This window comes from Mustela nigripes, chromosome X (assembly GCF_022355385.1).
Source record: "Mustela nigripes isolate SB6536 chromosome X, MUSNIG.SB6536, whole genome shotgun sequence".
Taxonomy (NCBI): domain Eukaryota; kingdom Metazoa; phylum Chordata; class Mammalia; order Carnivora; family Mustelidae; genus Mustela; species Mustela nigripes.
The window spans coordinates 77490905-77517499 of NC_081575.1; the positions used below are offsets into that span (position 1 = coordinate 77490905).

The 26595-nt window shown below is 45.0% G+C and overlaps 1 protein-coding gene across 1 annotated transcript; it reads right to left on the reverse strand.

The window, feature by feature from the left end:
* Positions 1-2553: 2553 nt before the first annotated feature.
* On the reverse strand, positions 2554-26595 carry ITIH6 (inter-alpha-trypsin inhibitor heavy chain family member 6). The gene is given in 23 exon segments (XM_059385246.1): positions 2554-2729; positions 2732-2858; positions 2861-3074; positions 3353-3433; positions 3435-3741; positions 3744-3848; positions 3851-4270; positions 4273-4357; positions 4360-4420; positions 4422-4462; positions 4464-4809; positions 4811-4835; positions 5694-5762; positions 5765-5849; positions 11321-11362; positions 11364-11441; positions 16933-16967; positions 16970-17115; positions 19438-19609; positions 19612-19665; positions 20497-20612; positions 25018-25196; positions 26506-26595. Coding segments are annotated over 23 exon segments (3054 nt in total).

The following is a 26595-nucleotide window of genomic DNA, read 5'->3' on the forward strand; positions in this document are numbered from 1 at the left end:
TTTGTTCCTATCTTGATCCTTCCAGACATGATCCTGTGTATCTGTTCCCATTTCTACCTTGTATCCATATGGCTGTGTTTGTGGATTCACATCCCCATGTCTACTTATTCTGGGATGTGTATGTGTGTGTGTGTGTGTGTGTGTGTGTGTGTGTCTTTCTCTCACTCCTTTTCTAAATTCTTGTGTCCCTATGTCACAGTGTCTCCACTGTACCTGGGCCTCCAGCTTGCCTGTCTTTATGCCTCTCTGTTACCTAACCTAACCCTAACCCTTATGTCTTGGCTGGTGTTTGTCACAGTTTGGGTGTCTGCATTCCCATGCTTTTGTCACTGGATCTCTGAGTATATAAATTTGTGCTCCAGTTTGACTCTTGGTGTGCTCCTCTGCATGCGCCCATGTCCTTGGGTCTTTGTTACCAAGTCTTGGTATAAGTAACATCTCTGTTTCTATGATTTTGTAGATCTGTGGTCTTGTGTCTCTGTTTTCTTCTCCCATCCCCTATCCCATTTCTGTCAGTTACCATGTCATCATGTCTCTATGCTTCTACTTCTTCAACCTTGGTATATTGGGCTATGGTTTTGACCTATGTCTCCCTGGTTACTTCTGTGTCCTTGTGTCTCTATGTGTCACTGTGTGTCTCGTCTCCTCTGCTTTTGTGTCTGGGTCTTTGTGAATATCTCTGTCTCTCTCTCTCTCTTGCTCACTTTCTCTCTTCTTAAGACTTTTTTTTTCAGTAGTTCAAGGAGAATTTTCTTTTCTTTTCTTTTCGAATTTTTATTTAAATTCTAGTCAGTTAACATGCAGTGCAATATTGGTTTCAGGAATAGGTTTCAGTAATTCATCACTTACATACAACACCTAGTTTTTGTTTGTTTGTTTGTTTGTTTGTTTGGTTTGTTTTGTTTTTGAGATCATCTCTACATCCCAACGTGGGGCTTGAACCCACAATCCCGAGATCAAGTGTCACGTGCTCTCCTGAGTGAACCAGCCAGGAGCCCCAGAAAAACTACTTAAATGACTGAGGGAGTTACAGATATTTGATGAAGTCTGGAGTGTTTGGGGGAGGGTGGGAAGGACATCTGAGCCAAGATCTAAGTTGTGATCTAGAATTTGAGTGGCAATGCAAAAGATGAGCATGGTAGACAGGGACCAGGGCAGGTAAGTTCAGAGCAATTATCAAATAGAACAGCTTGAGAGAGGTCCCATAGTGGAATTGGGGTTGAGGCAGGGCCCATTAGGGAACGGAGAGGAGGCCAGGGTTGGGGGGTGGATAGAGTTCAGAGAGTGAGTGGGAAAAAGTGAGGTCAGAGGGGTATAGGATAGAAGGCAGATCACGTAGGGCCTTGTCGGGTATAAAAAGAACTTTGGGCTTCATTCTAGGTAAGATGGGAAACTCTTGAGGGGGGTTAAGTGGGAGCGGGACATGAAGTAATCTTTGTTTTTCAATAATCCTTTTGCTGCTGAGGAAGGATGGCAAAAGAAAAAAAAAGAAGAAAGGAAGAAAAGAAAGAAAGGAAGGAAAGAAAACAAGCAAGCAAGAAAGAAAAAAAATATCCCGAGAGAGGGAGCAGGGAGACCAGTGAGGAGAATGGAACAGTTTTCTATGGTAGACATGATTGTAGTCTGCCCTAAGATAGTGACAGTTGAGGTGGTGAGAACTGGGTGCATTTAGCAAATATGTCAGAGGCAACATTGCCAAGAATTGAAGATGGATGGGATATTGGCAGGTGGTGAAGGAAAGGGGCATGTCAAGGATCTCATGCCCAAATCTGTATCTCGGTGACTTACTGCCACCACCAACTAGTTCTAATCCTGCCCTATAATGTCTCCCAAGAAATGTTGCTCTTCTTAGGAAGAGAGAACAATGGAGTGGTGGAGCACATTCAGTCTGCAACCAAATGATGCAGGCCCAAATGATGCCATCCAATGATGCAGGCCTAGTTGTGTGACATGGAATAAGTTACTTCAGTTTCCCCATGAGTAAAATGCAGGTATCCACAGGTTGTGTGTGTGTGAGTGTGTGTATGTGTATTAAATGAGGGACTAAAAAAGCAATATATAGACAAGTACCTGCACATACGAAGGACTAAAAAATGTTAACCTTTGTTACTTCACAGTCTTTAGGAAATTTAAGGATAATTGTTATCTTTTCCAATTTGTGTACCCCTCTCCTTAAGCAGGGCTATATATAGAGCACAAAAGAACTAATCAGACCTGCCTTACCCAGTGATGCCTCCAGTTAGAACCCTGTATCCCTACCCTGTCCTGGAAACATGAGCAATTCTGTTGTCCAACAGAGCAAATGTCAAAACCACAACTTGATCAGTTTCTTTCTGTTTCGCTTTCCCAGTCTTAATATCCCTCCTCTCTCAGGGCCTCTAATTCTGTGCTTAGGTTCTAAGGCCCAGAGAGGTTAAGTATCTGATTCAAAGTCTCAAAGCAAGCAAACAGGCAACTGTCATCACTAGAATCTGCAGAAGCTTTGTACATTCCTAGTTCCCGGAGCTCTCCATTCTTACCTCCTCCTCATGGCTTGACCTCTTGCCCGTGGCACTAACCATCTTCATCAGGAGTGAGGAAGGTATAGAAAGCTGGTGTGTTCAAGGACTCCATGATCATGGACTCCACCATTGACTTAGACAGCAGCTCTAGCTCCTCAGGGAAATGGAGCAGGCTGGCCACCTCAGGGAGGATGCTAGAAGGCAGCAAGACTGGCACATTTGGGGGCTGCCTTCTGGCATAGGCCTGGAGCTGCTGGAGAGGCCCATTGTTCGGACTTCTGACACAAGTAGTCCCAGAATTTGCCTGGTGTTTGGGGGCCCCAGCAGCAGATCCTGCTGAAGCCAGAGCTTTCTCAGGGCAGCAGAAAGGGCAAGGTGGAGTCAAAGGGAATTGGGAAGGGTGCTCCAAAGACAGAGGTGGTCATGGTCTTGCTGGGACTTGCAGGACTTGAGGTTGTGCTTGTGAATGTGTTTGGATCCTGAGGAGGTAGGGGCATTGGTCTGACAGGTCTGGGGGATAACGGGGTTTTGGGTTTATTGGGGATTGGGGTCCTAGGTTTGGAAAATGATAAGCTTGGGTAATTTTGGGGAGCTGGGGTATTAGAGTTAAGAGGTGTTGGGACTGGGGTGCCTGGCTGGCTCAGTGGGTTAAAGCCTCTGCCTTCGGCTCAGGTCATGATCTCAGGATCCTGGGATCGAGCCCGGCATCAGGCTCTCTGTTCAGTGGGGAGCCTGCTTCCTCCATCTCTCTCTGCCTGCTTCTCTGCCTACTTGTGATTTCTGTCTGTTCAAATAAATAAATGGGATCTTAAAAAAAAAAAAAAGAGGTGTTAGGATTTTAGGGATGTTAGGTTAAGAGGATGCTGGGTTTAGGGTGTGACAGATTGTTTGGGGTCTTGTGAGCAGGAACCTTTGGTCTAGTTTTGTGATAAGTGTTTGAAGACCTGAAGCATGGAGACTCCAGGATTGGCCTGTGGCAAGCTTTTGGGTGACTGTGATGTGAGTATCCCAAGTTGGGAATGTGATAGAGCATCCAGTTTGGGTTGTGATGGAACACCAGGTTTGGAGGACAGTGGAATATCATGTTTCACAATGCCAGCTTTGGGCTGGGATGGGGTGCTAGGATTCAGAAGTGGGACTTGTGTCTTGGCAGTCATGGGTAATAGGGTACCAGGATTCTGGTGTGATGGCACGCTGGGCTTCAGAAGCAATAGGGCACCAGAGTTTGAGGGCCAAAGGTAGCAGTTTTTGTTCTGAGAGTTGGCTGAACCAAAGTGCCGGAATCCTGTTGTGTAGGATTTGGGGATTTGGGGTGTGCTGGGGTGGATAGGGTACTTAGTGTCCTGACTCCTTGGAACTGGACATAATTTCTGTAGAAGCAGGAGCCATTGGGGATAAGTAGGACCTTGGTTTCACAAGCCCTAATTTGGGAGAGACCTTGGGTAACAAGGCTGACGGGGCTGTGCCTGTCCCGAGGCCACGTCTGCTGGCGGATGAAGGCATAATGGTGCCTAGTACAGCTGCAGTGGAAATCTGTGATCTGACCTTCCCACTTGCCTCCTTGGGCTGCACCATGACCAGTGAAGTCAGAGGTGTGACAACATTGTTTTCAAGGGACAGCTTGAGGACTTCGGTGGCCAGCAGGCGGCGAGCAGACTTGGAAGCATCCCTCAGCAACTCTCCACTGGTGGTGTAGGCCCAGAGGCAGCAGGTGAAGTGGGCTACGTTGTAGGCCCACTCCCCTGGGACACCAGAGTTCTTCTGGCTCTGCTGGTGGCTGCCCCACTGTGGCAGGCTACAAGAAGCTGACTCTTGGGGCCACAGGCTGCCAGGTGGATGCCAAGTTCCTGCTTTCCTACCTGCCTGCCTGTGCCTGTCCTGCCACCACCAGTTCTGAGCCACGAAAATAATGGGGAAAAGGTCCAAGGGGAGGCCCCAACCAAGCCTCCCAGAGGAGGGGAGGCTCTCCCTTCAAGAATGCACGTCTGCCAGCGGAGGAATGGAGATCTCCTCATAGAGGCCCTTCAGCTGTAGGGCTGCATCAGTGCCCTCATACGTGCACCAGGCTTCTCCCTGGTTCTCCAGGGGCAGGTGACACAGCAATGGGAAGTCAGCCTCATCCCTGAAGGCCAAACTAAAAAGGGACACCCTGTTGCCCAGTGCCTGACAGATGTTGGAGAGGATCACCCTAGGGGTCATCACACTGGCTATGGGCTCCGCATCTGTCAGGAAGATGATGAGACGGATCCTCCTCACACTGCAGCCCTGACCAGTCTTCTGATTGCTGTGGTTTAGCAATGCTATGCTGTAGCAGAGCTGCACTGATGTTGGTCCCTAATTGGGAAGCAGACCGTGAGACCATCTTTTCTAGTTATTTCTATCCCCATTGCAGACACCTTAGACACCTCACCAACCTCTCAGGCTCAGTCATTTCTCATCTTTGCTCAGGCTGTTTCTGCTGCTTATCCTTCCCAACACTCCTGCCCCCCACACGGGTTCCCTGAGATCTGACAGTGGGGCCCACATGTCCTTGGCTTTTATCACTCCCTGTCTCAGACTACGATTTGCCTGTTTCCTGGGGGGGATATCTAATTCTCTAGTCAGACAGGCATCTCCCCAATGATAGCAACCCCACCTCCATGCTATAGGGGAAGGAAGGGCTGAGTTTACCAGAGGTGGCGGGTCGGGGAGACTTCAGTACTTCTCTGAGAGACGATTGATCAAAAGCCAGAATCAGGGCAACAGCTTGACCAAGTGCTTGGAAATACCTACATAGATTATTGATTTTTAAAAGTTTTGGCAAATTTTTCTGAGTATGTGCTTTAAAGAAACGCAGGTCCGAAGAGGAATGTGCCCTAAAATACATAGTGCTAAGTTCTTTCAACTAGGAAAGGGGAGGCAGAAGGATGAAGGGACATATTTGTATAAAATATAATAGTGATGTTTCAGGTATTGTGAGAGGTGAGGTAGATGGGGGAACAAAGGGAGCATTTCAAAAATTCCCCATATCTGGGGCACCTGGCTGGTTCAGGCAGTAGAGCACGTGACTCTTAATCTCAGGGTCATGAGTTCGGGGCCCATGTTGGGCATGGGGCCTACCTAAAATAGAAAAATAAATAAATAAATAGATAGATAGATAAAAAGGAATTCCCCACATTACCACAGCCCATCCATTTCAGTGGGTAGGTCTACACTTACGACCACCAGCTTCCATGTGACCCAGGTAGTCCTTGGTGCTGTGGATATTCTGGATGCTAGCTAGATGCTAACCAAGTCAGAAAAGGTGATGGTTTAGAAGTGGTCGTTGACCCGCGCGCCACCCAGGATCACGTTCGTGGCCTTTTCAGTCTGTGGGATATGGGTGAAATGAAGGAGATGGACCAAGGCTGGAGGTCTTGCTCAAGACTAAAAAGTTACTTCTATACAAGGTACTGAGGCCTAAGTGTGGTATGGTTTTAAGACTCTCTGACTCCGGCACTCCGTAAGTCTAGAATTCTCGGGGTCAAAATGCTACAGGCCCTATGGATCTAAGCCTAGAACTGCACTGTCCAATGGAAACTGCTAGCCACATGTAGCTACTTAAATGTAAGCTAGTTAGAATTAGAAGAAAAATTATGAATAAACTGTTCCTTTACTTGCAGTAGCTACATTTCAAGTGCCCAATAACCACACAAGGGTTATTGCAGAGCAGTGGCTACTCCTGTATGGGACACCTCAGAACTTCAGAACTTTTCCATCATCAAGAGAGTTCTATTAGACAGTGGTGGTCTAGAAGGTTGAAGCTCCATGCTTTCAGGGTGCTAGGACCCTATGTGTTCCATGGTTCCCGGACCCCATGACCCAGGATTCAGTGATTCCAGGACCCTAAAGCTTAAGACCTTTATGATTCTGGGTCTTTATAACTTCCTTTAAGTGACTTTGCAAGCTCTGGTTCTGCCCTGTGTAATCTGTTCTTTTACCTCACCTTCCATTTCTTCTAGGCGGATCCTCTCCTCAGTCCCCAGATAACCCAGATCCCATTCCCCCCCCCCCCAAACTTTGCTCTTATTGTGCCCTTTAGGTAACAGACCTTTCCACTTCCCCTTTACTTATTCATATCTTCACTGCTCCTTCTCTGGGCAGCCCTTCCTTGATTGCTTACTCTGACCCATGCCCCTTGTACCCAGATAGTCCCTGTCCCAGATGGTTTGCTCGCTGTCATATGTAGAATGTTTTCATTTTCCACACTGATATTGAGCCCTCTGAGAACAGGGCTTTCAATACTTCTCCCTTTTGGCTCCCTTATCCGTAACAATACCTAGCATAGGTCTAGGCACATTAGAGTTTCAGGGAACAGGGAATGCAGGTCCTAGTATTAGGTACCTCTTACAGGGCACTTGTTATGTTTCAGGCACTGTGCCAAATACTTAGATGCATCAGCTCATTTAATCGTCATAGCAACACAATGGAAAAGATACTGATATTATACCCATTTTATCAGTGACAACACCGAGGCTCAGAGAGGCAGAGTGACTTGCTCAAGGTCACACAACTAGTCACTGATGAACCACGGATGCAAATCCATATTTTGGAGGTGTTAAACATTATGCCTTCCAAGTTTTATATTGTTATAGATTTCAGAGACCACAGGGAATACCACTTGTGACCCACCTTTCTCTACACCTTAAACTGATAGAAGATGCCTTGAATGCTTTCAAGGGGATCAGAGTCTTTCCTGCCACAGGATGAGCTCAGGGTAGAGGTCACACATTCTGGAATAGGGAGCTGAAGTCTTCCTCAAGACTGAAAGGTTATTTCTCTACAAGGTACTAAGGCCTAAATGTTGCATGGTTTTAAGGATTTAGCCACTCATTCTTGTTTTCATTCAGAGGACTGAAACATAGAGCATGATGGCCCTTCCTGAGAATCTCCCACTAACCAGAGACAAATCGTGTTTTTAGAAGTATGTCATTTAATCTATTGAGATTTTCCAGCTATCTGTCTGTTATTGATTTCTAGTTTATTCCACATGGTCTGAGAGCATATATTTATTGTATGATTTGTACTCTTTTACTTTGTTAGGGCGTGTTTTACGGCCCACGATGTAGTCTATTTTGGCAAACATTCCATGTGAGCTTGAGATGGATGTGTATTGTGTTGCTGTTGGATGAAGTACTGTGTAGATGTCAATTATTCAACTGATTAATGGTGCTGTTCTGTTAAACTCTGTCCTTACTGATTTTGTGCCTGCTGGATCTCTCCATTTGTGATAGAAGGGAGCTGACGTCTCTAACTATAACAGTGGTTTCATCTATGTCTCTTTGCAGTTCTAACAGTTTTTGCCTCATGTCTTTTGACATTCTATTGTTAGGTGCATTACACATTAAGGATTGCTGTGTCTTCTTGGAGAGCCATTATATAATTATAGTTATATAAGATTTTTTTTTTCAGTCTGAAAGCAGTCATGGTTTATTAACTGGCCAAACTGCAGAAATAGTGATGGCAGATACCTTAGTTTATCCTTCTAATAAGCTGTTCATCTGGTCTTCCCTATTGCCAGCAACTGCGCCTCCCACAAAATGGGTGATCCTTTTCTTCGTTCCACTTCATGGAGAAGATAATTTGCAGGGCCCCTGGAAGTTTTTTGGTTCTTTGAAATACTTTACAGTAATACTTTATAGGTCTTGTGAATCAGATCCTCCATGCAAACAATGCCATATTTACCAAGAGATCAACCAGTGTGTTATCTGTCAGGGATATTTGCTTTGTTTCTTTAAACAACGCATCTCATTATCCCTGATAACTTACTTGCTCTAAAGTCTGTTTCATCTGAAATTAGTATAGCTGCTTCAGCTTTTTTGTGATTAGTGTTCAGAATGGGATATCTTTTTTTCCCATACCATGACTTTTAGTCTATCTGTGTCTTTTTATTTAAAATGGGTTTCTTGTAGACAACACAGAGTTGGGTCTGCTTTTGTTTGTTTGTTTTTTGTTTGTTTTTGTTAGGTTCCGTTTTGTTTTAATCAACACTGATAGTCTCTGTCATTTAATACGTGTATTTAGACCATTCATGGTTAAAGTGATTACTGTTATGGATAGATTAGTATTTGACATGTTTTTAACTGTTTTCTATTTGCTACCCTTGATTTTCTTTTCTTTTCCTTCCTCCCTCCCTCTCTCCTTTCCTTCCTTCCTTCCTTCCTTCCTTCCTTCCTTTTTTCGGTCTTAAACTATTTTTCTGTCTTCTGTGGTTTTAATTGAGTGTTTTATATGATCCCATTTTCTCTTGTCTTTTAGCAGAGCCATTATGGTTTTAATGTTGTTGTTGTTTTTTTTTTTTCTTATTGATTGCCCTAGAGTGTGTAATCTGCTTTTACAACTAATCCAAGTCCACTTTCAGAAAACACTATACAGCTTCAAGTACCTCATGGAAGAATATTTCCAATTCATCCCTCCTGGCTCTTATGTAACATTGCTGTCATTAATTTCACTTATCTATAAGCTGTATTCACTGAACACATTATTTCTATCACTATTTTCAGCAAACTCTTTTTGTTACATCTATTAATTAAAAAAGAAAAGAGTTTCTTTATCCATAATTCATTCCTTTCCTAACACTCTTCCTTTCTTTATGTAGGCCCAAGTATATGAACTACACCATTTCCCTTCTCTCTGAAGAACTTCTTTAAACATTTACCTGTGCAAGGCAGGTCTACTGGCAAAAAGTCCCTCAATTTTTGTTTGGCTAATAAAGTCTTCCTAACTCATTCACGCTGGAAAGACAATTTTGCTGTATACAGAATTCTAGGCTGGTAGTTTTTGGGGTTCCTTGTTTTGTTTTGCTTCTCTTCAATACGGTAAATATTTCATTTCACTCTCTTTTTGTTGCATGATTTCTCTAGAGAAGTCCAATGTAATTCCTATTCTTGTTCCTGTATAAGTAAGGTGATATTTTCCATGGGCTTTTTTTTTTTTTTTTAAAGAAATTTCTCTTTGATTTTCTGTAGTCGGAATAGGATATGCCTATGTGTAGATTTTTTTTTTTTTTTTTTAATTTTGCATGGTGCTCTCTGAGCTTCCTAGACCTGTGGTTTAGTGGCTGTCATTTATTTTGGAAAATCTGTACCCAGTAATCCTTCAAATATTTCTTGTGTTATTTTCTTTCTTCTCCTCCTGGTGTTCCCATTACACATATGTGATACTTTTGTAATTGTATACAGTCCTTGGATATTCTCTTTTTTCTTATTTTGTTTTACATTCTTTCTCCTCTTTGCTTTTCAGTTTGGGAAGTTTCTATTAACATATCCTCAGGCTTATTGACTTGTTCTTTGCCCATGTTCAGTCTCCTAATGAGCCCACCAAAGACATTTTTCATTCCTGTTATGGTGTTTTATATTTCTAGCATTTACTTTTTCTTTTCTTAGGGTATCCATCTCTGCTTGCATTACCTGTCTATTCTTGCATGTTATCCACTTTTCCCATTAGAGCCCTTAGCATATTAGTCATGGCCACTTTAAATTCCAGGTCTAATAATTTCTCTGCCGTATCAGTCTGGTTCTGATGATTGATTCATCTTTTTGGACTGTGTTTCGTTTTGTTTTGGTTTGTTTTCATTTTAGCATAGCTTGTAAGTTTTTGGTGAAAGCAGACATGATGTATCACGTAAAAAGATCCTAGGTAAATAGGCCTTTGGTGGGAGATTCTATGTTTATCCGGCCAGGAATTAGGTTGTGCTTGCTAGGTGCTAACAGTTTCATGTGTCAGAGGCAAAAATTTCTTTTAGAATCCTTGTTTTTGACTCCTCTATTGTCTTGGGTTGCTTGGGATAGTCTTTCTTAAAGACTCTAAGCTTCCAGTTCCATCAGCTATAATCTCCTGTTGTTATGCATGTGGTGATATTGTGTGGGGGAAGGAGAAGCATTTCATAGTTCCATGCTAAAAGACTAAGGGCAACTATGCCCCTGAAATATGACCGCCACAAGTGCTCCTCAGCTTTTTCCTGACCTTAGTTGGGATGGGTAGGCTAGAAAAGTTTGGAGTTGGGTATAGCCTTTCCCCTACACTTGAGACTACAAAAGACAGCTTTCAATATTTCCCTTCCCCCAGTTTGGTTACACTCTGGTATCGTACAAGTTAGTAGATTTGGGCCCCATGGGCTCTATGGTTCAGAACTTTAAGGCTGTACTGCTCCAGGTCACTTGGACTTTATCATTCTCAAGTCCCAGAGTATTGTAGTTCAAAATACTGCTTCCGGAACTTTATGGATTCAGGCTCTAAACTCAAAATCTCTTTGGCCTATGGCCCCAGTATTCCATTTTAAGGGTGCTCTGTAGAAGGGCGACAATATTTTAAATCTAGATGGATCCGGGACTTTGTAGTTTCTAAACACTACAATGCCAGTGCACTGTATTTTTCTGGCTTTGAGGTAAAGTAAACAAAATGAGACAAAACAAACCTGTGGCCTCTGGAAGGTTCAGAGTCTAAATTGACTATGGTTTCCTTTTTATACTGTTGACTCGGGTTTTATGACACCAGAGTTCTCCAGCTTGAAGGTTCTATGGCTCTGGGCCCCTTGGTGATCTGAAGTTTTGTGGTTAAGGGTCCTGATGGTTATAGCCCCCCATGTCCAATGTTTCAATGTTCCCAGTATTCTGTGGTTTCAGGTCTATGTGGCTCCTGAATGTGCAAGGTACCAGGACCCCAAGGGAGGGCTTGGCCTCTAAGATCCCAGGGTCATGGGAGGTAGAGTCTCTGGTCCCAGGGGACCACTGTTCCTGTACTCTCTGCTTTCTGAGCCTTCTAAAACAAGAGCTATAACAGGTCTGCCGGGTCCTTGTTACCTGCTTCATCGTGGTGCCAAACATTGAGCCAGCCACTTGTATTAACAACGAATACCACGTTTTTCTTGATAGGTGGGAGGCTTCTGGGGGCAAAATAATGAATAAAATAGCCCTCGTAAATCTGGACAAAAAGAAGTGAAACCAACAAGAAGTAGGAAAGGCAGTCTAAATCAGGTCCCCTCTTATTCTCCGGCATAGCACCCTGTGCCTTTTTCCTTCCTAGGCCTTCTCTCTGCTTCTAGTTAAATAGGCATCTGTGAGATTGTTTGTTTTAATGTCCACCTCCTCTACCAGAGCTGTGTCTCTGCTGTTCAGGCTGTCAGCCCAGGGCCTGCCCCAGAACTGTGGAGTGAACGAGGCTGGCTTGTGGCCCAAGGCTCCAAGGATCAGGATCTCTGTAATATGTGAGTTCCTGTTCATGAGAGCTGACTTGCACAGTCCTGAGGGCCCCTGGGGACATTTTGCCTGGGCTCCAGGAACTGTAAGTATTGTTTTAACCTCCCTTTATAGAGTGAGCCAGGGGCCCAGCTCCATTGCTGCCAGGGGCTGAGAGTTTGCAAGGCCTCCCTCTCTTCCTTAAGCCTCCTTTCTGCTGTTGCTGGGCAGAGTAGGCAGGGAAGGAGGGAGCAGAGGCTGGGTGAGCTGTTTGTTCAGAGGGGATTGGTTAGACCAGGTGCAGATGCCTTGGGCTGCCAAGGATGTGATTGGCTGCTGACCCCCTTCCCCCACTCCATCTCCCCTCTGCAGAGCTTGGGGGCTGGAACAGATGAGGGAAGTGGAGGCGGGATGTCCCTGGGGGCCAGTGTCAGCTCAGCCTAGGGAAGTATGGGCTTGCTGAGGGTCTGTGCTGCTCAGTAGCCTGAAGTAAGCTCTGCCTTGGGACAGCCAGCTTTACTCTCCTCTCTGCCATTCAGGCGCTCTCTGATCACAAGCCTGGACACATTATCTCCTTCTCTTTCAGGGGGAAAGGAGGATAAGGGAGGACATCTTGCTCTTTCCCTCCACTCTAGCCTTTGAGTTAATTCACACGTGCATGTGGAGGCTCTGTCTCCACTTTCTCCTGACGCTCTACAGCAGTTCTCAAAGACCTGGGTCATCCACCATACCACTGCCCAGGCCCAAGGCAGAGCCCAGCTGTCCTGAGATTCCTGCTATAACCTGAGCAAGTGAGAGTTTCTGGGAAAATCACATTCCTATCTCCTCATGGTCCCAGGCTCCCTGGTGGCCTCACACCTCACATCCTATAAGCCAGAGGCATGACCCAGGTCACCACCCTCTCACGTTCCCCTCAGCTGCCATGCCACCTCACTTGGAGGAAATGTTTCCTTTCCTTCCTAATGAAGAAAACTAATGGCACCAGGCCATGTCCCTTGGACTGCCCACCCCACCCTTGCACAGGGTTCACACACCCATACACCTCTTCCTCTATTAAGGACAAAACAGTCTTGTCCTGGACCCCATGCCCTCCCAGGCTCCATCACCTCCTCCGCCAGTCAGACCCTTCTCTCCAACCTGCCCCACACAAGCTCCTGGGTCTTCTTTAGGATATGGAAAGTGTTGTGTCTTTTCCACCCACTAAGACAATCCCCACTGATCCCAATCCCATCAAAACTTTAAACCATCTTCTCTCCTCCCTGTAGCATACCAAGGTAATGGAATCACCAACTGCAGTGGTCAGCTCACGTCCAGTTTATTCCTCTCCACACCACAGACTGGCTTCAGCCCCCACCACACACTGACTCCTCTCTTAGTTGGTTTCCAAACTCAATAGGTGTATTTTGATTCTTTTTTTTTTTAATTTACTTTTTATTTTTTTATAAACATATAATGTATTATTAGCCCCAGGGGTACAGGTCTGTGAATCACCAGGTTTACACACTTCACAGCATTCACCATATCACATACCCTCCCCAATGTCCATAATCCCACCACCCTCTCCCTACCCCCCTCCCCACCGCCACCCTCAGTTTGTTTTGTGACATTAAGAGTCTCTTATGGTTTGTCTCCCTCCCGATCCCATCTTGTTTCATTTATTCTTTTCCTACCCCCTAAACCCCCCACGTCGCATCTCTACTTCCTCATATCAGGGAGATCGTATGATAGTTGTCTTTCTCCAATTGACTTATTTCACTAAGCATAATACCCTCAAGTTCCATCCACGTCTTCACAAATGGCAAGATTTCATTTCCTTTGATGGCTGCATAGTATCCCATTGTGTATATATACACCACATCTTCTTTATCCATTCATCTGTTGATGGACATGTAGGTTCTTTCCATAGTTTGGCTATGGTGGACATGGCTGCTATAAACATTCGGGTGCACGTGCGTGTTTTTTGATTCTTATCAGACTGCATCCCCCTGATGTATTTCACAACTGGCGATCACTTTTGGTCCCAAGAAGAATCTTCTGTCCTGGGAAACTCAGATGGCAAACTCTCCTTACTCTCCGACCAGTTCTCTGGCCCATTTGATTCAGTCTCTTACATGAGTTCCATTTTCTCTAAGCAGTGCTTTCTGATTTTTTTTTTTTTCAGTCATGGCAAGCAAAGAGAATGATTATGCTTGTGTAACACAATGGAGGGAAGTGGTGGCGATATAGAGCTCTGAGCAGACTGCTGGCAGCTGGTGGAGCTAGACACCCAGAGAGCTGAGGAGATCAGTGGCTGCTGGACCTTAGCAGTTGCCATCGTGGATCTGCTCTTCTGGCTCAACACATTCTCCCTGGGTCGCTTCCCTAGCTCTTGTACTGTCAGTCCCTGAATCTCCATGATGACCCAGTACCACATCTTTCTCCTGTCCAATGTTCTCCACTCTTCCCCTTCCACAACTGCATATCTGATCACTGTTAGACCCATTCCCTTGCACGTCTGAAGATGCTTCCAACGTATTTTGCCCAAACAATAAATTGCTATATTTCCCCCATCCTGCCTTTGTGTGCCTTTGTCCTTTACAGACCCTATCATCCACATGGTCACTCCAGATACAAACCTGAGCATCACCCTTGAATCTTCCTGTGCCCCTCACTCCCCACATCCAACCAGCTACCGATTCCTGCTGGTTTAATGTGAAGGATATATCCCAGGCCCACCCCTCCTCTCCATTCCAGACTAACAAAACCCAAATTCAAGACTTCTTTCTCTTTGGTTCTGCTCCTTCTTTTGCGGCCATGCATCTTTGCAGCAGCTGCTCAGTCAGGTCTTCCTAAACTCAAACCCCATAATGTCATTCCCTTTCATGGCTCCCTTGTCACCTTCAAGACTTATTCCATGTTCCTCGTCACACCCCTGCAGCACTCGTAGCCTTCGGTCTCACCTCTTACCATTTCTTGTGTCTCAAATGAATGCTCCAGGAACTCCAGCCTACGTGAGGCTCCCTAAACACCCCTGGATATTTCCAGCCTTCATTCCCTGTATCGTGCAGGCCTCGGTTGGCTAGAATGTCTTTCCCATTTCACAGCCCCTCTCCCAACTTGGCATCCATTTTTGCATTCTTTCACCCAGGTCAGTTTTCACTTCTGCCAGGGAGCCCTCCCTGACCACCTTCTTCCCTCATGATGGCATCCGTCCCAGCTTGTGTTGTCATTGACAGAGAACTTTTCATCGTGTGTGTGTGTGTGTGTGTGTGTGTGTGTGTGTTTCACCCAGAGACAGTGAATAGGATCTCCGTGTGATTCACTTCAGGGTTCCCAGCATCAGCCAGCAGTGGGCATGAAGCAGATTAGGTACCCAGGGAGTCCCAACTGAGTGAATGAAGGGGTGAATGTGTAGGACTTTGAAAGATGGGCAACCTCAAGCAGGAATGGGAGGTCAGTGGAGGGATTCTTGGTAGCGGATGCAGGAGTCAGGGCACACAGTAAATGGGAGTATCTGTCTTGCTATTTAGTGCCTAATTCCATCTGTTCTGATTATGTTTCTGCTCCAGGCAATGGTCAAAAAGGTAAAGAATGAGATGCAGACAAATACCTCAATTAACACACCCACAGGATAAACAGCAGGTTAAGGCCCCTGCTGCCACCTACTGGCAGGGTACCCTCAGCTCTTATTTGGAGAGGGAGACTTATTTTACTCCCCCTCCGCAACAGGCTGTACCATACCTCTGTGCCTCTGCACACACTGTTCCCTACATCTCTCTGCATCTGCTATTCCCTTCACCCCAACGACCCTGGCAGAGGTAGAGTCTCTTCATATTTTTCCCAGGCTAATTTAAAGGCCAACTCCTTTAGGAAGGCTTTCCTGGAACCCTCCTCAGTGGTATCTGTGCATAACCCATTACAGATTTATATGCAGCATTTAGAACCGTTTATGACTGCCACAGGTCTATGTATCTGGCTGCTTAGGGGCTAGGATGTTCCAAAGGAAGACTAGGGGTTGTGTCCACCTCATTTCTGAGCTCCCAGAATCAGTGAGGACAGGACTGGGCTAGAGTAGCTCTGCTTGGTGGTGATGTATCCACATATGAATGAATGAGTAAATATGTGCAGGGGGAGAGGTGTTACCAAAGCACTATATTAGCCTAGAGCAGACGGGAAAATTGTCAATGGGCTGGGCTCATCAGAGAGGTAGCATTTGAGCAAGATCTTCAAGGACAAGGACCAATGGAGAAAGGAGGGAGAAGACATTCCCAGGGCAAGCAGAGAGTATGAGCAAATACTCAGGCACAAATGAGTGGCAAATTCAGGTGTTTTTAAAGAAAGGCATGTGGCGGTGGTGTGGTGTGTGGGGCAGCTGGAGGGTGGTTCGTGTGCTGCAAGTGGTGAGAGATATGGCAAGAAAGGAAGGCTGGGACCAGACATCTCGGGCAGCCATGCAATCGTTGTCAAGCCAAGGGTCTTGGATCCATGCTGGAACCTCCTGGCAGAGCATGAGATTTCTGCATATTCTTCATGAATGTGTGAGCTCAGAATTAAGGGCTCCCTGTTTAGGCAGATGGCTCAGGTGAGGCAAAAAGAATTTTTAAAACTTAGAGACGGCATGAAAGTGTGAGGGAACATGAGAATATCAGAGCTGCAGAAAGTGTGAGAGCCCCATGAGTGGGAGAGACCCATTACTGGCCAATGGTTCACTTTCCAAAAGGACTGGTGAAGAGTGGGCTATAATTTACTTCAACCAAGAGTGGATTCATTTCAGGGTGCCTGGGTGCTTCAGTGGGTTAAGCATCTGCCTTCGGCTCAGGTCATGATGGTAGGGTCCTGGGATGGAGCCCTGTGTTGGGCTCCCTGCTCAGTGGGGAGTCTGCTTCTCCCTCTACTTCTCCTTCTGCCTCTCCCTCTGCACGCCCCCCCCCCCCCCTCCTCCGCTCATTCACTCTCTCGCCCCCCCGCTCCCTCCAAATTAAGGGGGTTTTAAAAAAAAAAAAAAAAAGCAACGGGTTCATTTGGAGTTTTATTCAATTTATGCAGTTCTGAGTCTCCAACACTTAGAGGAAGCGCATGTGTCTCCTGTGGTGTCAAGTCATGTGTCCCTATACATCATTCTGTCTGTGTTCACTTGTCCTCACTGATCTCTAGGGAAAATCAGATGAGCAATTTGCAGAAGCCAGATTACTGGCCAGGCCTGTCTGACTCCAGAGCCAGACTCTTTCCATTCCATTTCCATTTCCATTCCCCCTCACCTGCACATCTCCAGCGATGCCCTCCATGACTCCATGTGCTGGACCACAAAGTGGGCCATGGTGCCTGAACTGGAAAAGGCAGACTGGTCTTGCAGTGCTGGGCAGAAAGTGATATTCAGACACAGGTCTCTCCCCCTCTCAATCCTGGTAGATGGGGACGAGTCAGCCTCACCTGTATGGGTGGGAAGGATTGAGAGGGGTGGCATGGAGGGCTCACCAGGCAGAAAGGGATGACATCAAAAGGGGCAATATCTGAGCATGGGGAAAAGCAAACCCTGCACCACCCGCTGCTCCTCCTGCTTACAGCACCCTTCCACTTGCCCCAGTGCTATAATCCTCTCCAAATCCCACAGCTAGCTCCTCCTGCTCTGCCTCTTCCAGCAGGCCCAGGCTGACCCACCCAGCCCTCCCCACAGCTCCCAGGCTCTAGAAGTCTGACCCTCACCCACAACCTTGCCCTGGCTCACTTGCCATTCGTCCCTGGGCCCAGTCTCTGGAGGCGTGTCATGTCTCCACCTAGACCAGAGACCTGGGTCTCCTCCCACAGAGGCTGTGTGGTGTGTGCTGTGGAGAGAGACAAACACGGAAACGGGGCCTAGGTCCCCTCCCATGCCCCTTACTGCTGTGGAAAATTGCAGTCTAGCAAGGTTCTCCTCTGGGATAGAATTTCATGTGTTTTCTGACACACACAGCCCGCCACCCGGCCTTCTGACTCTCAGAATCACGTGTGTGAAGAAGGCTTTTAGCGCCTCATGAAATCACAGATGATTTTCTGGTCCCGGATGTTTGCCGAGCAGGCCACAAGATCAGCTCTTCTGGAATTCCAGCCCAAGACAAATGTCCATTTAGACATGTCCCTGTGCCTCCCTTTTTCCAGAAAATGGAACCTTGGGAATTCTGCGTCCGCCCCCCCTTCTTCCTGCTACAGCTGTCAGGAAGCTTAGGGGCAAACTGAGCCCCCATACTCTCTGAGACTTCTGCTTACATACATTCCCTTGGCTTCCTTCCTTTCAGAGGTCTTTGTTCTGTTTTTTCCCCACAGGATTGGCTCTACCCTCTGCTTTAACCTTTAAGGAGAAGGGGGAGGGAGCTGCCATTTATAGCTTAGGGCTTAAGAGTGCAGGCTGCAAGGACTCAGATGCTCCCTGTGGGCCCCTAGACAAGTTATTCACACTCTCTAAGCCTCAGTCTCCTCATCTGTAGCATGGGAATTATAATAACTCCTATTTCATAGACAGCGTTTGTGGGGATTAAATGAGACCATTTACGTAAAGCACTTGGAACCATACTTGGTTCTTAGTATGTGCTCAATAACGCTAACAATTACAGTTATCATCACATCTTCATGAGACTCTGCACCAGTGATTTGAAGGAAGGCATTTTCTCAAATTCTCACAATGGTCCTGGGCTGTGGATGGCATCTCCCCATTGTACTGGTGGGAATAGTGAAGCGGAGCAGTGGAGTCATTTGCCTGAGGTCCCACCTTAGGAAAAGGTCAAAGCCGGGTTCAGAACCCAGGTCTGTGTGTGTCTTTATGTATGTATACCACCCTGCCTCTCTGGGTCAGTAGGCTCAAATGAGGCAAGGCCTCCAAGCTAAACAGTTTGGTGAGGGTGGTCACATGGCATGAGTGGTTTCTCTGCGCCTGTCCATTCATCTCCCAGAGGAGGTGGGTAGGCCAGCTCAGTGGTTTTCCAATCTGGCTGGATACCAATTTCACCTGCAAATGGGTTAAGAACATAGATTCCTGGGCCCCTCCCTAACTTACTGAAGCAAAATCCAGAAGGGTGGGGTCCAGGAATCTGTATTTCTAACAGCTCACATAGTGATTCTGATGTAGCTAGTCTGGACTTCAAACATCTGTAGATGAAATTTTTTATATTTTTTATGTTTTTCACCATACGGTACATCATTATTTTTGTTTGTTTGTATGTTTTAGACTGAGCCACCCAGGTGCTCCAATTTTTTTTTTATTGTGTTATGTTAGTCACCATACAATACATCATTAGTTTTTGATGTAATGTTCAAAACAAGGCTGGCAGCCAGGACAGTTCTCTGGCCTAGAGAGCCTGAAATGGTATCCTCAAGGGCAGCCTGCACTTCACACTGTTTTCCCATTGCCCTTGCATTCTCAGGCATGAGTGGTTTTTTGAGGACTGCCAGGTTTGTCTGGGTTGGCTTCTGCAACTTCAGTATTATCACCACATGATTCAATGGAGCCCACCCAGCAGCCCCTACTGCAATTTTATTTTTTCATAAAAGAAATCACAACTGAAAAGTTATAGGACTTGCTCATTTCACACAGCTTGCATGTGTCAGACCAAATTTATGGCACAAGTATCTTGAAGTCCAAGTATTACCCCTTGTTATTTGAATGCAGAGGGATCTTGGCAGTGAGGTCAGGCCACAAGTGGTATTAAAGGGAATCCCAAGTGCAGTTTCTGATTTTGGGGAAGCCATTATGATGGTTGACATATAGTGCTGCTGACATTCCCCTGTGGGTGTTGGTACACAGGTGGCTGTCCTTCAGAGGTAGCATGTGAACATAGCTAGTTCCCATTCTTTCTGACACTGTGACCTCCACAGTCAGCCTTGTGACCAACTGGCCAAGCTTCAAGCTAACCACTGCCAGGTACTGGCCCTGGAACCATCATAGCAGCCCCTCATAGACCAGGGAAAAGTCACCTCCAGACCTGCTGCCGGGCTAGTAGAGATTCCGAACTTCTCTCCTTCTAGTCCCTGAGCATGAAAGGGGGGACGGTGGAAAGGGAATGAGATCTCATAAGGGAAGAAAATGGATAGATGGCCCAGTTCTGCACATGCCCACCCTGGCCCTCGGATACCTGGCTGGGCTTCTAGTTCAACTAAACTGGGCTTCTAGTTCAACTAAACCCCTCACCCATAGTTTGTCATCTGCTCATTAATCTCTCTTCCTCATTCACACTCCTAAATATTGTGCCTGATAAATTGATTCACAGGCAGCTTACACACAAAGAAACTCTGTGGGTGAAAATATGGCTAATGTTTTGTTTTATGAAAAATGTTTTCCATTTACACACAATGCTTCTTTCCCATCAAATAGCCCCTTACACCCATCCTCTCCCCATGCTTTAGAGTAAACTTCTTTATATGCCATTAATTCCTCAGAATGTAGGAGCCAAACCTAAAGTTTATGTGCTTGATGAAACTCTTTTGGAAGCTGGGAGGAAACACTGAAGGAAGACTTTACATTTCTGCCAGTAGAATGAAACTGATTTAGGAAATAGGATTCAATTTAGAAAAATCTTACCTGAATATAACCTTACTAGAAGGTGCCAGTTCTTAAATAAGCCACATCCTGCTGGGAGGAGGAAAGTGGAAATGGGGATGTAAATTCCCATTTTTTGAACACCTACTTTCTTACAAGTTTGAATATTAATTTATGTCATCTTCATATAATCTTATGGAGTAAAGAATATTATCTCCGTTTCATGGAGGTAGGAACTGAGGCCCTGGGAAAACATGTGGAAGTTCCTGATCACACAGTTAAGATGAAATTGGTCACATTTCAGACTGGATGAAGCCTTATCTGATGCCCACATGAGCAACTGCATTTCCCTGCTGATGGGCTTTCTCACAGATTTTCTTTGCCTGGTGCTTCTCTTTGACTTCCACAACATAGACTTTATTGTTGATGGTCCTGAGAGATGAGGAATGAGAGAGACAGAAATAGACAAAGGGAAAAAAGAGGTGGTTAGAAACAGAGAGAAGATACAAACAAAAAAAGAAGGAGGAAGAGAAGGGTGGAGGATGGGGAGAGAGAAAGAGCAAAATCGTACCATAAAACTAGGGTGAGAAAAGGAACAACAGAAGAGAGGGGAGTCCAGGTAGATAAAATCAAGTGAAGCAGTTATCATTATCTCCATTTGTCAGGTGGGGAAATGGAGACCACACAGTTGGAATATGGTAGACCTGGTGCTGGGACTTTTTCATTTCTCAAAGTGTTGAATGAATTCCATGGTTTGGCACATGAAGTTATGGAACACAACTGAATATTTTTATTGTAACTGTTATGTGTCTACTGTAATATGTATTAAAATATAACTAGCACATTGAACCCATGAACTCACAAATATTGCTGCTTAAGATAAGACTAATTTAGTTAATCTCAAAAAGTATATCTATTTTTTAAAAACTACATTAAGTGATTAATATGGTGGGTGGTACATGTGATAAAAATTGTGAAAGCAAAATGCAAATCCCTGCTAAGGCATCTGGCCTGAATAGGGAGGGGGTCTTGACCTCAGAGAACTAATGGAATACAAGTAAGACTGCTTACCACCACACCTCCCTCAATTTTTTCCGTTGCTCTAAGAAGCTAATAGAGTATAAATTTCAAAGAAGAGAGGGGTCACTTTTTTCCCAAGGTTTTAGGAAAGGGTTCTAGAGGAGGTGGCCTTAGTGCTAGGCCTGAAAAACAGAGAGACTTTGGATACATGTTTTTTACTGGCCATGCCTTTTTAGTTTCCTTTGTTGGCTTTTTTCCTTCCTGGCATCTAACTCTTTGGGACGCTCCTAGACTCTGTTCTTAACTTCCTCTTCCCCTCCTCTGTTCTTTCTACAGTCCTTCTCTAGGTGATGTCATCTATTCCCATAGCTCTAAATATCATTATATGTAGATGACTCCCAAATCTGTATCTCTCTTGTTTACCTGTCCCATGTAATCCAGAGGTACATATCTAATTGCTTACTTGACATTTCCACTAGAATGTCGAATAGATACCTAAAGCCTAACATAACCCAAACTTAGTTCTTGGTATCACCCTCACCTCCACAGTCTGCTCCTCCCCAGTCCTCCTTATCTCAGGAAATAGTTGTTTGGATGAAAATTTTTAGAGTCATGACTGACCCCCCCTCTTCCTCTCACATTCCACATCTAATCCATCAGGGAATTTTGGCACTATCTTTAGATACATCCACAATCTAATTCTTACCATTCCTACAATTACTACCCAAGTTCAAACTACCAACATCTCTTGCTTGGACAAATGACTTATTAATTGGCTTCCTTCTGTAAAGCTCTGCCTCTTTAGTATCTGTTCTCTTCACAACAGTGAGAGAGGTCATTTAATCCTAAGTGAGGCCATGTCCCTTTTTAACTCAAAACTCTCTGTGACTATCTATACTTAGAGTAAAAGCCAAAGTTCTCACCAAGGGCCCCATGACCCTTCACAGTCTGGCTCAGTCACCTCTTTAACCCCATAATCTCCTACTTTTTCCCTCACTTATTCTGCTCCATCCACACTTCCCTCATTGCTGTTTCTTGAATTTGTTCAGCATACTCCTGTCTCAGAGTATCTGCAATGACTTTTCCCTTAGTTTGGAACACTCTTCCTCTTGATCTTTGCAAGTCTTACACACTGTCTTCTTTCAGGTCTTTGTTCAAATGTCATTTCATCAGAGGGACACCCTTGATTACTCTAAAATAGCACCTTCCTATTCACTCTGTATCTTCCTTGTTCTACTTTCTATTTCTTTGTAACACTTCTTATCCATAAACTGACATATACATCTATGTTTAATTTTTCCTTGTCTGTCTTCTCCAGTGGACTATGAGCTCCTTTAATGCAGGGATTTTGTCTGTCTCATTTTCTGCTATATACACAGTGCATGGAATATGGCCTGGCACACAACAGGTACTCAACAATTATATGTATAGTGGCCATTCTGGATAGACAACATAAAAACACAGAATGTATTTCAAGGAACAGCAAGTATTTAGTTAGAGCAGAGGTGCAGGTAAAGAAGATATGGAGGGAAATTTGGAGTATTTGGGTAGGCCTAGAAAATAAAGAGATTTGAATACTAGAATCAAGGAGCTCACATGGCAGTGAAGACTTTTGCTATGGAGAATAGGGAGTTAGGGATAAATCTTGAAAAGGGAAGGGATGGGTCAGAGCTGTCCTTTAAGGAGTTCAGTGTCCTAGAGAATATTCATGCAACTCTGTAAAAGGAAGAAAAAACAATCTCCATTTACATATGGAGAAACTGAGGCACAGATATGGGGTGAAGCATGGGTGAAGTTATTTGAGCAAAGCAGTGTCTGACAGGAACACTTGAGGAAGATATGCAGCTTGCAGAAGAGACCACTCAGGAGGGAAGTGTTTCTAGGGAGTTGAAACAGACTATTGCTGCACTTGTGTTAGGGGTGGGCTGGACTGGCAATGCCCCCAAGGTCTTCTGGGAGGTATGGAGGTATAGGGTGGAGCTGGTCAGGCAGCAGCACACTGGGGCTTCTTGTGTATGCGCTGCCTCCAACAAGCATACTTTCCATAGAGTCTGCCCAAGAACATTTCCTCCAGCCTACTTTGCCTAATTAAAAAAAAAAAAAGTTTGGTGTTTTTAATTTTTTTTCCTATTGGAGTAAAAATCCAAATTCTGCCCCAATACTTAGCCCTTGCATCATTTGACCAGCAACCTCTCTGGTTAGCCTTCATAATACAAATTCATACCAGCTGTTTTGCCTTTGTTCCTCTCTCCTTTCCCTGCAATGATTATGGTACCTTCAAATCTTACCTATATGGAAAATCATGGTTCTAGAAAGTCCACTTTAATCCCCTCAGCACCTCCCCTGTGAACTCCCTTGCCAGGGGCACACATCTTACATCCTCCAAACTTTCCTTAACCTAGGGACTGCCACCTGCTCATCAAAACCAGAAGGTTCCAGATGACAAAGCCCAGGGCTATTGCTGAGGCTTGCAGGTAGTTTGCAGTACAGGGACCCCCTCTGGTGAAGGAGGTCAGAACAAAGACTGAAACTGCCTGTGCTGGCCTTACTCAACTGCTAAATCTGAGTCCTTTCCCCAAGAGGTGGGGGGAACTTTTCTAGTTCACCCTAAGGTGTTATATGGGCTAATGAGTCCCCAGTAAGCTCCCCTTGACCTGATCCTTCTCCCATTTTTATCATCTCAAAGAAGGCACTGTCTTCTACCAGGTCAGACAAGCTGAAATCAGGTTGGCACCTCTGTATTACTTACTTTACACATACATCAGATTGTTTCTTCCTGTTTATGGTCTCTAATCCCACCAACACTGCACTGCTCCAGCTCCAGCATCCTTCAGGTTTCTTACTGAGCTCTCTGTTTCCCAGTTGGCCCCTCCAGCCCACCCCATTTCATTATTGTCACATCTTACTTAAAACCTTGCCATGTCTCCTCATTATGGGCCATAGTTATTTCTTTGTTTTTTAAGGATTTATTTATCTGAGAGAGAGAGAGAGAGAGTATGAGTTGGAAGAGCAGAGGGAGAGGGAGAGAGAGCATCCAAGCATACTCCCCACTGATGGGGGATGGGAAGCTTGATCTCAGGAGCATAAGATCATGAGCTGAAATCAAGAGTAGGATGCTTAACGAACTGTGCCACTTAAGTGCCCTGGACTGCAGTTATTTCTAAAGTGATGGGCACATGCACATTGAAATTCCCCAGCCCTGCCTTCTCCTTACTCACCTGGTGAATATCTCATATTTCAAGCCTCAATTTATGTCATCTCTGTAAGGCTTTCTCTGACTGCCTGGGGATGGGGGAATTAACTGTCTCCTGGTAGGCCTCACCATTCCCATAATCCTGCATTCACACTTCTCTTTTCTCCCAGCACATTATTAAAACTACCTGCTTCCTTTTTCCTGTCCCCCATTAGACTGTGAACTCTTTGGGATCTGGGACAGTGTATGATTTATCTTCCTCTTTCCATAGTACCCAGCCCAGTGCAAGTCACACAGTCGGTATCGTATCAGAAAATGTTTGTTAAAAAAATAATCAAGCTAATATTATCAGGGACTTATGTCCCTGGCACTGGTTTTAGCAGACATTTTCACATATGTAAACTCATTTAATTCTTGCAGGTGGGTCCTAATTTTATCTCCATTCTACAGATGTGTAAAATGAGACCCTGAGAAGTGAAGTGACTTGTCCTGAGTACCAAAATTGGCAAAGCCAAGATTCAAACTCAAGAAATCTGATTTCATAATGCATGCTCTTTATCACTATGCTCTACTGAAAAAAAATGGACAAAAGAATGAACAAATGTCCACACGAATGAATAAAACAATAAGTTTGGAAGCAGGCATACATAAGTGAAATTGGAGATAAAGGGAAGGTGAGGCAGCTGCAGGTCAAAGGTGGTTTTATGGGCCTCAGCATGTAGATTGAACAGGACAGAGGTGACCAAGGTGTGAGTACAGTGGGAAACCACAGTAGAGTGTACACACTAACTTGTCATCAACAGCTGAGAGAGAAGACAGGAAGATGGGTTAAGTAGACTCTCCCATGGGCCTACATGTGCTTAGGAACATGTACTTGGGAACCCAGAACTCCTGAACCACAGGGAACAGGTGGAGAAGCTGAAGACCAGAGAGGGGAAACTGCCTCTGTCATCCATTTCATAAATCTGCTTAATATTCTGTGAATTTTATCAAGTCTCAGAACCAGATTTTCAGGAGATCACAAATTAAGGGACATCTGTACAAGTGTTTCAGCAACTTCAATGTGCACATGAATCTCCTGGAGATCTTGTTAAAATGCAGATTTTGGGGCGCCTGGGTGGCTCAGTGGGTTAAGCCGCTGCCTTCGGCTCAGGTCATGATCTCAGGGTCCTGGGATCGAGTCCCGCATCGGGCTCTCCGCTCAGCAGGGAGCCTGCTTCCTCCTCTCTCTCTCTGCCTGCCTCTCTGCCTACTTGTGGTCTCTCTCTGTCAAATAAATAAATAAAATCTTAAAAAAAAATGCAGATTTTGATTCAGCAAGTCTGGGCTGGGGCCTGTGATTGTGCCTTTTCTGAAAAGCTCCCAGGTGATGCTGATGCTGCTAGTACATGGATTTTACTTTGAGAGGCAAAGCTTTAGAGTATAATAGAGTGGCTGTCATTCATTGAGCCCTACTATATGCAAGGCACTGTGACAAACATATTTATTTTCTTCCTCTTCAAGATCTCAGGTATAAAAAATTACATCCGATAAATGCCATCATGCACTGAAAGCATGATAAGCATCTGGCACCCATGATCTTATTTAACTCTCGAATTGACTCTCTGAGCTAGATACTACTCTAGTCCACATTTTACCAATGTGTTAACTGGGCCCAGAGATTGAGGTCACTTACAATTAAAATACTGATCTTCTTCCTCACCTTTTCTGAAGCCATGATCCTTCCATTTATCCACATATAACATACACCTAGTTCATTCTCAGTGTTGGGCAGTGGGAAATGAAGGCATTTGGGATCAGATGGACCTAGGTCAAATTTTAGTTCCGCCACTTCCTAACTAAGTCTTAACCTCTGAGCCTCCGTTTCCTCCTCTATTTGATGGGGACAATAATAGAGCTTAGGTCACGGGGACACTGTGAGGACTAAGTGAAAGAGTAACTCTAAAATCTCTGGTGCAGCACCTGACATGTGCTTAGCAATAATATCTCTTTTCTCTGCCCCTAGCTTCTGAGTTGTAGGACTGAGAAAACAGATCCAGTAACTTTTCCCTATTACCCTTCAAAGAGCTAATTTTCTCAAAAATCCCAGACTTTGTTTCCTTTTCCCAGAACTAACCTTTGGGCTTGATGAGGTGGGCATGGAGGTCCCCGGTATGTCATTTCAAGGAGGATGGTCAGCAAAAAGCTGACACAGATGAGCAT